Source organism: Rhinoderma darwinii, chromosome 6, assembly GCF_050947455.1.
Source record: "Rhinoderma darwinii isolate aRhiDar2 chromosome 6, aRhiDar2.hap1, whole genome shotgun sequence".
NCBI lineage: Eukaryota > Metazoa > Chordata > Amphibia > Anura > Rhinodermatidae > Rhinoderma > Rhinoderma darwinii.
This window is the reverse complement of record NC_134692.1, coordinates 101,159,599-101,173,799: the sequence shown is the minus strand read 5'-3', so window position 1 is coordinate 101,173,799 and position 14,201 is coordinate 101,159,599. Positions and strand designations below refer to the sequence as shown.

At 39.4% G+C, this 14,201-nt stretch overlaps 1 protein-coding gene across 1 annotated transcript; it reads right to left on the bottom strand.

The window, feature by feature from the left end:
- Nucleotides 1-11,786: 11,786 nt before the first annotated feature.
- LOC142656617 (zinc finger MYM-type protein 1-like) lies at nt 11,787-13,409 on the bottom strand. The gene is made up of 2 exons (XM_075831542.1): nt 13,286-13,409; nt 11,787-13,087 (listed from the first exon to the last, which is right to left on the bottom strand). Exons 1-2 carry the CDS (start codon nt 13,407-13,409, stop codon nt 11,787-11,789), a joined length of 1,425 nt encoding a protein of 474 aa, XP_075687657.1.
- Nucleotides 13,410-14,201: the final 792 nt, after the last annotated feature.

Sequence of the window (14,201 nt, the reverse complement as noted above, 5' to 3'; positions counted from 1 at the left end):
GCCGAACTGACGTCTTCCTCAGGCCAATGCAGACTGTGCGGTTCCTGCCTCATTTATACATCAGGGCGAGGAAAAAAGACCGCCAGAAGAAACAGGTCAAAGGTCACATAAACAACGGATACAAAACGATATAGTAAATTTTAAAAACATAAATATATAGTGATTCAGTATAAGAAGGACAGAAGTAAAATGAGTTTGGAGGATGTTTTGTGTGTTAGAAATATATATACACACAGTGCTTGTGTCAGAATCATCTGACAGGTCATTACGGAATTCCACTGAAGAATCTCTTGTGTTCAAAATGTTATGTTCTGTGTATACGTCTGACTGTATGTACAAACAGTCCCATAATTATTTATAGGTATAGACTTTTGGGAGATGTTAACGTAGAAACAATATCGACCACAGGAGTGTTGCGTCAAAGCGTCCTTGGTTACTGAAGAACAGAAATACTACGGAGGCCGTGGGGGGCCAAAGGCTTTAAATGGACCGCATATTGACACGCATAGGAACGCGGTTCTCAACGGTAAGGAGTCAAGAGGAGACCAAAGCTCCGGAGGTGGTAAGTGACACAATATCGTAACGAAAAAACATTTGAAAGGTTATAAATTGATAAAAGCCCATATTTTAGGTAGATAATATAGATAAAAACCTATTATCTAAAATATATATATATATGTATATCTCTGGTTTATAAATTTCATATCAAAATAAATAAAGGCAATTTTTTGAGAATTCTAAAGCCGGATTATAAGAGCCTATTTTTTTTTTTTTTTTTTTTTTATATACGTAGAAATTAAGTTAAATATCAGTAAATATACATTTATAAAAGGACTAAACATATGAATAAGGTACACTTTTTATATAAAAGACCTTATATTATAAGAGGAACCTCATATCTGTAAGAGGGGTCAGGGATTATAGCACATTAATGTAGGTGAATATGGATATCATAATTGATATTTTCACCACAACGACAGGGGTTATATAGCTGAGGGTACTTATTTTATTTGTGGTTTTATTTTCTATTTATTGATTTTCATTTTCATTTTTATTCTAAAAAGGACTCCGTAAGGTCGTTTAGACCATTTGGATGTAGAGTTTCTAATTTGTAAATCCAAAAGTTCTCCCTCTGCTTAAGCCTGATGAATCTATCTGGTAGGTCCGCTGGTATCGATTGGAGTGACCTTAATGTCCGAAAAATTACATTTATGTTTAAACATACAATGGCGGGACACACTTTGTTTTAAAAATCCCTTAGTGACATTAAACCTATGTTTATTAATTCGATTTCTCAAAATTTGTGTGGTCCGACCCACATATTGGAGTTTACAAGTGCATTGAAGTAAATAAATAACATATGAGCTCCCACAATTTAAAAATTCTTTTATCATAAAAATTTGTTTTTTATTTATTTATTTTTTTCCCCCGTTGTTGTAGAATGATATTCCTTGCATTTATTTACAATGTTATTACAGCAAAGGCATCTATTTTGGCCGCATCAAATCAGGTTGTGAAAAATTTAAAACTAACTTTATAACATCATTTAATAAAGGAAGCAATACCATCGCTACCATCTTTAGAAAACATTGGCATATTCTGACAAATGACCCTTTTTTAAAACCCCTGATACCAGCCAAACCTAATATTACATATAGACGGGCGAAAACCATAAAAAATCTATTAGACCCCAGTAAATTGTGCAAGATGAAAACAACCAACCACAGCCTACTAATAGATTTGAAAGGCTCATTTCGTTGCGGCCAAAATAGATGCCTTTGCTGTAATAACATTGTAAATAAATGCAAGGAATATCATTCTACAACAACAGGGGAAAAATTTATGATAAAAGAATTTTTAAATTGTGGGAGCTCATATGTTATTTATTTACTTCAATGCACTTGTAAACTCCAATATGTGGGTCGGACCACACAAACTTTGAGAAATCGAATTAATAAACATAGGTTTAATGTCACTAAGGGATTTTTAAAACAAAGTGTGTCCCGCCATTGTATGTTTAAACATAAATGTAATTTTTCGGACATTAAGGTCACTCCAATCGAACAGATACCAGCGGACCTACCAGATAGATTCATCAGGCTTAAGCAGAGGGAGAACTTTTGGATTTACAAATTAGAAACTCTACATCCAAATGGTCTAAACGACCTTACGGAGTCCTTTTTAGAATAAAAATGAAAATGAAAATCAATAAATAGAAAATAAAACCACAAATAAAATAAGTACCCTCAGCTATATAACCCCTGTCGTTGTGGTGAAAATATCAATTATGATATCCATATTCACCTACATTAATGTGCTATAATCCCTGACCCCTCTTACAGATATGAGGTTCCTCTTATAATATAAGGTCTTTTATATAAAAAGTGTACCTTATTCATATGTTTAGTCCTTTTATAAATGTATATTTACTGATATTTAACTTAATTTCTACGTATATAAAAAAAAAAAAAAAAAAAAAAATAGGCTCTTATAATCTGGCTTTATAATTCTCAAAAGAATGCCTTTATTTATTTTGATATGAAATTTATAAACCAGAGATATACATATATATATATTTTTTAGATAATAGGTTTTTATCTATATTATCTACCTATAATATGGGCTTTTATCAATTTATAACCTTTCAAATGTTTTTTCGTTACGATATTGTGTCACTTACCACCTCCGGAGCTTTGGTCTCCTCTTGACTCCTTACCGTTGAGAACCGCGTTCCTATGCGTGTCAATATGCGGTCCATTTAAAGCCTTTGGCCCCCCACGGCCTCCGTAGTATTTCTGTTCTTCAGTAACCAAGGACGCTTTGACGCAACACTCCTGTGGTCGATATTGTTTCTACGTTAACATCTCCCAAAATCCGAAAAAGTCTATACCTATAAATAATTATGGTACTGTTTGTACATACAGTCAGACGTATACACAGAACATAACATTTTGAACACAAGAGATTCTTGAGTGGAATTCCGTAATGACCTGTTAGATGATTCTGACACAAGCACTGTGTGTATATATATTTCTAACACACAAAACATCCTCCAAACTCATTTTAATTCTGTCCTTCTTATACTGAATCACTATATATTTATGTTTTTAAAATTTACTATATCGTTTTGTATCCGTTGTTTATGTGACCTTTGACCTGTTTCTTCTGGCAGTCTTTTTGCCTCGCCCTGATGTATAAATGAGGCAGGAACCGCACAGTCTGCATTGGCCTGAGGAAGACGTCAGTTCGGCGTCGAAACGCGTAGCCTTGTCAAAACAATAAAGTCCTTTATCTACTTTACCTACCACAATGGTTGTGTAATACCTATTCAAGCAGCGCCGTTGGTCCCGTTTTTCTTCATTTTTGAATCGCACTACAGATCGACAGCAAACTTCGTTTGACTGTGATGTGGACCTGGCTGCAGCTTGCCAAGCCTTTCTGACAACTATTGGTGTCCACCACCCGAGGTGAGCGGAATTGTCGCATCTATCCTCCTTTTATCATCCTATAAGATCCTCATTTGTCCCTCTGTGGCGCCGTGTCTCCTTTTTTTCTAATTTATTTAGCATAGTAACTAGGGATTCCGGCCGAAGACCAATCACAGCAGTCCCCAGCCGGCGATCGCTGTGATTGGTCCATCAGTGCAGATGGACCAATCTCAGTTTAGTATGTTAGTTGGAGGGGGGAGTTTAGTGTAGTGTCGGTCCCTGACAACTTTACTTCTCTCAAGAAGCGATCAGAGACGGAGCCATTGAAGATAGTATAAGAAAATGTCAGAAAATATATATATAAAAGTATATAAATTAACCCCAGGATCACCCAGAAGCCAGTCTACTGTGCCCTATACCCTTGTCCTGTACAGGTGGCCTGTCTCCTATATAGGTGATCTGTGCCCTATATAGGTTACAGGTGGCCTTTGTCCTATATAGCTGATCTTTGTCCTATATCACCAGCTGTCTGCACCACAGAACAGTACCCATGGTGCCCCATAAGATTGGCAGCCTCCCGTGCCGCATCCAGCCTCCTGTGCCGCATCTAGCCTCCTGTGCCCACGTTTCACTGCCCAGCGTAAAAAAAAACAAAAAACAATCCCGTCATTGCCCCATCACCACACTCCTGTGTTGCATACCAGTGTCTTGTGCCTGATTGGCACCTATACCATCCTTTAGTGACTCATCCAGCCTCCTATGCCTCAATCAGCCTCCTGTGCACAAAGACGCCTGTCGCTTCCCAGCAAATGTCACTTCCCAGCAATTAAAGGAAAATAAATATAAGAAAAATAAAATCAATCCTGTTATTGCCCCATCACCACCCTCCTGTGCTGCATACCAGCGTCTTGTGCCTGATTGTCACTTATACCAGCCTACATGCCTCATCCAGCCCCCTGTGCCTCATTCAGCCTCCTGTTCACCAAGACGCCTGTCACTGCCCAGCGTATAAAGGAAAAAAAATAAAAATAATTAACACAGTCATTGCCTCATCGCCACCCTCCTGTGCCTGATTGTCACCAATCAGCCTCATCAGCTGTCTGTGCCTCCAGTATCACCTATGATCCCTGTAATTCACCGCCCAGTGACGTGTGTGTGGGTTGTAAAATAAATTCACCCCTTCATTGTCTCATCGCTACCCTCCTGTGTCCTGCGCCTAATTGAGACAAATCTGTGGCCGATACCAAACTTCTATACCTCATATCCACCCACCTGAGCTTGACACCTTTTATCCCCGGAGTTTTTGTAGATAGCAAAAATAATTACATTGGGTTTAGGGAATTAGTTTTTGTTCTATAAAAAAAAAAAATATACAAATACCACAAAAAAAAAAACACACAAAAAAGTTTTACCTTAGTTTTGAGACCTGTGACACTTTATAAAAAAAAAACTAGGAAAAAAATCTAATTAGTTTTACAGAAGAAAAAAAATTACTAAGTGGCTGTATACTGCTGAGGAGGCATGTACCTTGCTCTTTGAGGAATCTGATTCCGGTAGTGGGGATGAAGTAACATTTTTAGTGTCCTCTACATCTAGTGACTCATCTACTGATGAACCGCCATGTAGGCATCCAAGGATAGGCGTCAGTAGTGCACAATCACAGCCCAGTACAATTGACTCCACATGGATTCCCGTAGATAATTTTGTGCCCCAGGTGCCTGAATTTACTGTGACTCCAGGCATCAAAGTCGATACCGCAGGCTTCAGTAAAATTAAAATTTTCCAACTGTTCTTCACTGATGACCTTATGAACTTGATGGTGGCACAAACAAACATCTATGCGGAGCAATTCATTCCCCGCAATCCAAATTGTTACTATGCCAGGCCCCAAAATTGGACCCCCACACACCCCACTAAAATTCACATGTTTTGGGGCCTTTTATGGAGTATGGGCATTATCAAAAAACCTATGATACATTCATATTGGAACAGAGACATCCTATATCATTCCCCTCTTTATTTTCTTGCCATGCCCAGGATCCGTTTTGAAAGTATATTAAAATTCCTTCACTATAACTATAATGATGAGTGCCAACCCCCAAACGACCCCAATTATGATAGACTCTATAAAGTTAGGCCAGTAGTGGACCACTACAACTCAAAATTTAGCCAGGTCTATACCACCCCCCAAAAAAAATAATAATAGCAGTGGACAAATCTCTAGTCCACTTTAAAGGCAGATTACACTTCCGCCAATACCTGCCAAACAAAAGGTCTAGGTATGGCGTGAAGCTGTATAAGGCCTGCGAATCTAAAGTGTGGTATAAAAAAATTGGCTGCATACCTCACCCAAGTTGCACTCTATAACGCATTTGTTCTCTACAGAACAGCCACCAATACGGAGACATTCCGGGGATTTCAGGAAAAATTATAAAGGAACTGATTTTTGGAGACCAGGAAGGAGAGGGTAGCAGTCAAGGCAGCTGCACCTCTGGGATCTCCAGAATAATACATGGCCAGCATTTCCCTGGAGTACTTCCCTCCACAGAAAAAAAAAACAAAAACCCAGAGAAGGTGTCGAGTTTGCACAAACAGAGGGCTTAGGTAAGACACCACTCACTATTGTATGACCTATCCCTCTAAACCAGGCCTCTGCATTGGAGAATGCTTCCGTTTTTATCACACCTCTGTTGATATTCATTAAATCTAATTTTGACATCACATCCATTCCATTCCTTTCTTAACCCCTTCCCACTTTGGCCACTTTAACCATCAATAGTTTTTTATTGAAATTTTTTTTTCAAGATAACAAACATAATACAATAACCACAGACACATGGTTGTACAAAAATGCAGTGCATCACATAATATACATAATACATAGAACTTGCATAGTGCCTTGGATGGACAGCTCAGAACCATTATAAGCACCACCACATATATATATAAAGTACAAACTATGCGGAGAGAGAAAATACAGCAAACATGTCGCATGTGGTAAACACACACAAAAATGCCCTGAAAATAGAGCATACAACATAAGGACAGAAAACCAAGGACAGAGAGTTTCACGTTTAAATACATCAGTTTCAAATATGCATTTCGGGAGTATACAATTTTGAGGAAAAAGATACCAGTTCTTCCAGCTCTCCACATACTGTGGGTATCTGTGATCTTTATATGCCATCATTTTTTCATAGGCACATGTAGTATTTAGCATGTCATAAATTTCCCCAATAGAGGGGAGGTTCGCACTCTTCGAATACCTGGTTATCCCCAGCTTAGTAGCCAAGAGAATATGTGCCACAAGTACCCTGTTTTCTATAGGCATCTCATTTATTCCTAGAAAAAGATGTGCTAGGGATGGTGACAATGGAATGACCATGTTACAAAGCTTGGATAGCAGTTGAAAAATTGAGGACCACAGAGAAGTGAGACAAGGGCAGGACCATAGTATATGGATGAGAGTGCCTCTGTGCACACAATTCCTCCAGCAAAGACCAGGAGAGCCCGGGTACATACGGCTCAATCTATCGGGTGTATAATACCATCTTAGAGCAGTTTTGATAGCGGCTTCATAATGAGATACACATTTAAAAGTAGAAGCAAGGAATTTCAAGGAGTAGGTCCATTGGGATACAGCAAAGGTCTGGCCTAGATCTCTCTCCCAGGCAAGGAAGGGGGAGGTTTTAACAAACGAGGATTTAGAGCCCAGCACAGAGTAAAGGGGCTTAAGGCGGACCGGGGTATCCGATGGGGCTGACCATAATTGAAACACGTCCGCATTGGCTGAAAATACGCTCAGATCCATATGTGTAATACCATATTTATGGGTCAAAGCAGAATACTAGGCTAACTTTACGCCATCGAATAAGTCCGTTAAGTATACAATGCCACTCTCCTTCCAAGAATCTAAATTCATATCTAGAAGAGCAATATGAAATATTTCATTAGGCGTCACATGCTGTAAGGAAATTTGGGAAGATATGCTACCAGAATGAATTTTTTTCCAATAAAACAAGGAAGTAGACAAAAAATAGGGGAGACGGACTGGTAAGGCTATTATGGTCAAAGCAGCTATCAGTAAAGCCCTCAAATTATGACACGGTGCTAAAAATGTCTCTATGTGTATCCAGTGTTGAGACACATCCCCAATCCACCAATTCCTTAATAACGATACCTGAGTTGCGTAATAATAATCCGGAATGTTAGGCAGGCTCAACCCGCCATACTTTTTATCCCTGTTAAGAATTGAAGCGGCTATTCTAGGTCTGCCCGGTTTCCAAATGAAGGTATTTAACAGTTTCTGTATTTTATGAAAGAAGGACACTGGCAGACGGATAGGGACGGTTCTGAAGATATACAAAATTTTGGGCAGAATTAACATTTTGAAGGCTGCTATACGACCAACCCATGAGATTTCAGATTTATTATACATCATATCCTGTTCTATAGTTTTCAACAAAGGGATGTAATTATATTTATATAAATCCTCTACAGAGGTGGTGACCAAGATGCCTCACATGTTGTGACTGCCAATCCATCGGGAATTTAGATTTTAGCGAAGCCAGTGCCTCCGCCTGGATATTAAAGGGCAAGAATTGAGATTTATGCTCATTAATTTTGCATAGGGAGAGAGATCCAAATTCCTTAATTACAGCCATTGCTGACTCCAAGGATGTCTCCGGTTGCTCTAATGTCAACAGAATATTATCAGCAAATAACAAAATACAATGCTGTCTGTCACCTATCCGGACTCCTCTAATGTCTGCGTGTGACCTAAGCGCCTGGGCTAAGGGCTCTATAGACAATACAAATATCAAAGGGGATAGGGGGCACCCCTGTCTGGTTCCATTCGTTATATCAAAGCTATCAGATAGTGCCCCATTCACAAAAACCTTCGCAGAAGGTGTAGAGTATAGTGCCCTGATTGCTCTCAGTATCCCATCCTGAATTCTCATTTTTTTCCAACACCGAGAAGACAAACGACCATCGCACCCGGTCGAATGCCTTCTCCGCATCAAGAGTCACCATTACTGAAGCCCTAACCGAACTCTGTACAAAGTCCATAATATCAAAAACCCTCCTGGTATTTTCCGTGATCTGTCGGCCTTTCACAAAACCCACCAGGTCCCCCCCCATCAATGAGGGAAATAAAGGTGCTATGCGGTTAGCTAAAATTTTTGCATACATTTTTACATCTGTATTTAATAACGATATCAGTCTAACATTTTGCGGGGCATCAGTAGATTTCCCAGGTTTCGGGAGCGCAACAGTCATTCCGGAAAGCATTTCCCTGGGAAATGATCCTTCATGAAAAGCATGTACTAGAGTAGATTGCAAGTGTGGGAGCAAAATATCCACAAAGGTTCTATAGTAGATATATGTTAGTCCATCTGGACCAGGAGCTTTCTGCATATGTAGGGCTTTAACAACATCCTCTATTTCTGACATTGTAATGGGGGAACTCAAGGCTTCCCGTTGTTGTTGGGAAAGGGTGGGGAGATTCAGGTTACTTAGAAAGGGGGGACTGGAAGGCGCAGGGTCCCATAAAGAACCACTCGGATCATCTAAATTATAAAGGTTGGAGTAAAATTCCATAAATTCCTTAGCTATGTCCTGTGGGTCATATATTTTTGAAGGGGAAGATCGGCGAGAGAGATACGGAATCCTAGTTTTGTACTCCTTTTTTAAACGGCGAGCCAACAGCTTGCCTGCTTTATTGTTCTGCGAATAATATTGGGCCTTAACCTTGGTCAAGGATTTTTCGTAAGCATATAACAAACAATCTTTCAATTGAATACGAAGGCCTCTAAGTTGTGACGAGTGAGTAGGTAAGACAGAAGCTTTGTTTAATGTTTCCAGAGACCTAATTCGCTGGAGGAGGTCTCGCACTTTTTTCTCCCTTTCAACCTTAGCCCTATGCCCTAATTTAATAAAAAAATAAAATAATGAGGGCTTTGTGAGCATTCCAGAGTGTAAAGGGGCTAGTAACAGAATCCACATTCAATTGAAAATATTCCTTTAAGGCTGATTCCAAATCCTCTCTATAGGAGTTATGGGCTAACACAAACGGGTTACAACGTCAAAGAGACACATTTGGCACCACATGAGACTCTTCTAGGTGCAGTGAGATGGCGGCGTGATCCGATCACTTTATGATATCAATGGAAGTATGTTTGGTGTTCTGCAACAATGATCTGTTTACCAAAAACATGTCTATCCGGGAGTAAGTAGCATGTGCGGGTGAAAAAAAGGTATAGTCTCGTTCTACATCATGATGAATGCTCCAGATATCATATAACTCATTAGTGTGCAAAAAATGCCCCAAAGTTTGGGAGGATGGTCTATTAACTGCTGTAGAGTCAAGTGTACTGTCGTGAATAGCGTTAAAGTCCCTGCAGACCACTAGATGGCCCTGTTGCACTTTCTTAAGTTTCCGAATAAACCTGCCCAGAAAGTTAATCTGGCGTTGATTAGGAGCATACACTACCCCTATGGTATACAAAGCGTTATTTAGCTTACAAACATGTATGATGAATCAACCATGTGGATCGACTATAGTCGATATAGAAGTATGAGCAACTTAGCACTCCACGCCAATAGCACTCCACGTTTTTTTTTAATGTGATGCGTTTGTAAAATACATGGGAACTGAATATGCGTGAGCCTATGAGCATCTGTAGCTAGAATATGTGTCTCCTGTGCAGGGCTGGCCTTAGGCTATAGGGTGCCCTGTGCGGAATTGCACTTTGGTGACCCCCCCCCCTCAATTTACCATTGTTATATAGTGTGGGCATTTGGTGCTTTTGTTTGTACTGTATGTTTTGTTAAGGCTGCTTTCACATTACGTCTTGCCTGTCCGTTTATCATATGCAGCGGAAAAGCTCCTGTTGCATATATTAAATTGACTCAAAATATGTGCAGTATCATTTTTTTTTTACTGGAAGCCACTGGATAAAATAACGCAGTCCCATCCGAACTGAGGCTTTTTTTTTACCCTCCATCAGGCTTATGGGACTGTTTACCATATGTTCTGGTAGCTTTCCCAGTGAATACGTTAATATGTAATATGAAATGATCTTTACTCAGTTTTCTCAAAGGCTATCTTTTGTCTGACGTAAAAAATATTAAAACTGCTGTCCACGTGTGCAATGTTGGACAGCAGTACTTTTTATCACTTCCTTATGGACATGTCTAGAGATGAGCGAACTGGGACAACCGAACCCGGTTTCGGTCCGAACATCGCGAAAAGTTCGGTTCGCAGCGAATCCGAACTTCACCGGGTTCGGCCGAACACGTTTTGACCGAACCCGGGCGGGCAGAAAAAACATTACAAAAATATTATACTAATCGGCAGCCACTTGTCTCTATCAATCACTGATAGAGAAAAGAGGCTGCTGATTAAAAATAAAATAAAAAGCATTTCATACGTACCCGGTCATTGTCTTGGTGACGAGTCCCTCTTCTTCCTCCAGTCCGACCTTCTTTCCTGACGCGGCAGCCTGTGATTGGCTGCAGAGGCCGCGGCAGCCTGTGATTGGCTGCAGAGGCGGTCACGTGGCGTGCGTGACCTCCACTACAGCCTGTGATTGGCTGCAGCAGCGACATGGATGAAACGTCATCGCTGGAGGCCGGACAGGAGGAATGTAAGTATGAACGTATTTTTTATTTTTTTTATTACATTAAAATTGTATTTTCCGCGCGCCGAGAATGGTACTGTCAAGGTTGCTGAAAGAGTTAGTGCAGCCCATTAACTCTTTCTGCACCCTGGGCAGTACCATGCTCGGCGCACGGAAATTACAGGTTCGGTCAGAACTAGTTCGGTCCGAATCAAACTTTTTAGTGAAATTCGGCGAACCAGCCGAACCAAACTTTTCAGAAGTTCGCTCATCTCTAGACATGTCCGTAAACAAGCATCCATCCCCTCAAGACCTGAGAGGTGCACCTAAATATTTTGTGCATATATATATATATATATATATATATATATATATATAAATTTAATTAATGAAAGATGACTGCATCTAGAACTGAGAAGTATATTGCAGAACCAGTAACGCATATATATTTATTTTGTGAAATTAAAAAGAAAAACAACTTTTGACAAATATCCACAAATAAATTATAGCATGCAAACAAATATGAAGGAGGAGGTTCCAGCCCACGGATCTAGCAGGCATAAGAGACAAAACCATGAGGGGTAAAAAGCCAGGTTTAAAAATTAGGCTATACAGGAGAGTGAACATTTAAACCAAGATTCAAAATGGCACTGCGGATAAGTTTTTGAAAACAAGTACAACGCACCAAGTGAAACATGTTTTAAAACTGCAACAACTTTGATTTTTGAAGGTATCATTAAAATACAACTCTTCGTGCTTTAACTCTTGCAAATTCATCAATTACGCTGTTCAGGTCAATTGAGTTTAACAAATGGTTTTCAATAGATAACACTGCAAGGGAAGATAATCTCTCCTCAGACATAGTTGACCTCAGATACGTCTTTATCAGTTTCAGTTTTGAAAAACTGCGCTCCCCTGATGCAACGGAAACAGGAATTGTCTGCAAAATTCGAAGGGCTATCCACATATTTGAAAATGTATCTGTGAGGCCATTTTTTGTGACAAAATTCAGAATCTGCATTAGGGTTACAGTTTCCTCAGGAAGAAGTGTCTGAATAAGCCTGAACTCATCAGCTAGTTCAGCACCATTTATATCACAAGCGCTGCCACTTGTCAGTGATGTTTGCAATTGCAAACAGCTTTTCTGAAGTTCATCTCTTGTTGGAAGGCTCTTAATATTATATAGAAGCCCCCAAATTTGATTGTGAATTTCCATTTGTTGAAAACGTTCTTCCAAAGAGTTAGTAGCTGTATCCACCAAAACATTAAAAAAGTTAGCCCTAAATTTTTGTATGGGCTCTGCAACAGGTTGATGCTTTCCTTCATAGTCAAAGAAGGTCTTTTTAATTAGAATTCGGGAATTTTTTTTAAACACAGGCTCCACACCATTGTCTTCAGCCAGTTTCTTTGCTGCCTTCAATGAACTCTCAAAACCGGTTTCTCTGAAATTCTTCAAAAATTCATAGGTTTTTTTGATGAGATGTGTGGCTGAGATCAGGTCAGCACTTTCATATTGAATGGCTTTACTGACTATGTTAATCTGGAATAAAAGGTCATACCAAACTATTAATGCCACTATAAACTCAAATTCAACAATTTGTTGAGAGAGTGTCTGTGCCTCATGACTCGTTTTTGGTTCTGTACTGGGATCCTCTGCAAGGGCAAATAATGCCTCCTGGATACCTCCAATGTTATATTTCAATGGCTTGATACAGTTTATTCTACATTCCCATCTTGTGGTACACAGAGGTTTCACAGTAAAACTAGATACATGATCTGACAGAATCTTCCATCGTTTTGCCGAACCCGAGAAAACATTGTAAATGCACTGAATAATACCAAAGAGATCTTTTGAGCATTGGTTAGATCGAGCTGCATCGGCCACTACTAAGTTCAGGTTATGACACCCACATGGAACAAAAATAGCCCTGAGATTTTTTCGGAGTATGTTGGCTTGAACACCATTTTTCTTTCCTGCCATATTGGCTCCGTTGTCATATCCTTGACCACGGCAGTTATCAATGTCTAAATCTTTGCCTGATAAGAAAGTAAGGATAACCTCTGATAATCATTTTCCTGTTGTGTCATTCACACTTTTGTAGCCAAGGAAGTATTATTTTATTTGGTATTCTGAGGACTTTTCCTCAGGAACCCTAATTGTAAAAGACATTTGCTCCAGATGACTAATGTCTGTAGTAAAATCGAGTATTAAAGAATAGTACTTAGCCTTTTTACATTGGTCAATAATTGTATTGATAACCTGTTTGGCCATTAAATTCATTAATTCATTTTGAATTGTCTTTCCACAATAGTGGTCAGCAGTCTCTTTGGATGTGATTCGACGAAGGTGCTCAGACATTACCACATCATGTTTCCCAAGAAGCTGAACAATGGCAAGAAAATTTCCATTGTTAGGAGTGAAGAGTCGATCTGAGGAGCCTCTGAATGGCAAATTCCTTTCAGCTAACAGCTGGGTAATTTGTGTTTCCATCCATTTTTTTTTCAGACAAAAAATGGCTGGTAGATGTTTCATGTGATTTCAAAATGAAGGACATATGAGTCCAGTCTTGTGACCCTTCTGTTGCCAATGACATGCGAGAATGGTAGTCAAACAGTTTACAGCAAAAGCAAAATACTCTATTTGCAGTTTTGGAATAAACCAACCATCGTCTAGGTTGATACTCCCCATTGTCCAATGATCTCTTGTCTTACAGAAATGGCGATTCCTTTTATCTTATTTTAAATTCTATATTTTTAACCTGTACAGGTCCTGTTTGTACAATTAAATCTATTATGGCAGAACTAAATTTGGGCCATAGAGCTGGATCTGGGTCTACGCCAACAGATGGGGAATTGTATTCTGTTTCCTGTGGATCATCCAAATTTTCAGCACTGCCGATACTCTCTGACACTTCGTATATTATGCATGTTAAAGATGAATTGCCCTGGTCAACTGGAGCATCAACATCAGTTTGGCCCCCTGTACATGTATCCCACTCTGTTGTGCACTGTATAGGTGCAAGAGTATTATCAATCTCCTCTAGGACATCAACGTGGTCTTCTGTTTGGAACTGATCGCTATTTTCTTGTGCAGTATCTGCAGTTTGGCTACTACAGTCTACTGACTTCTGAAAAAGATTTTTCAAAGAAC

Bases quoted from the DNA above. Each gene is read 5' to 3' on its own strand.
- LOC142656617 (XM_075831542.1), bottom strand. From the start codon at position 13,409: ATGTCTGAGCACCTTCGTCGAATCACATCCAAAGAGACTGCTGACCAC. The intron at 13,088-13,285 runs GTAAAAAGGCTA...CTTTCTTATCAG, and splicing joins CAATACAATTATTGACCAAT to GCAAAGATTTAGACATTGAT.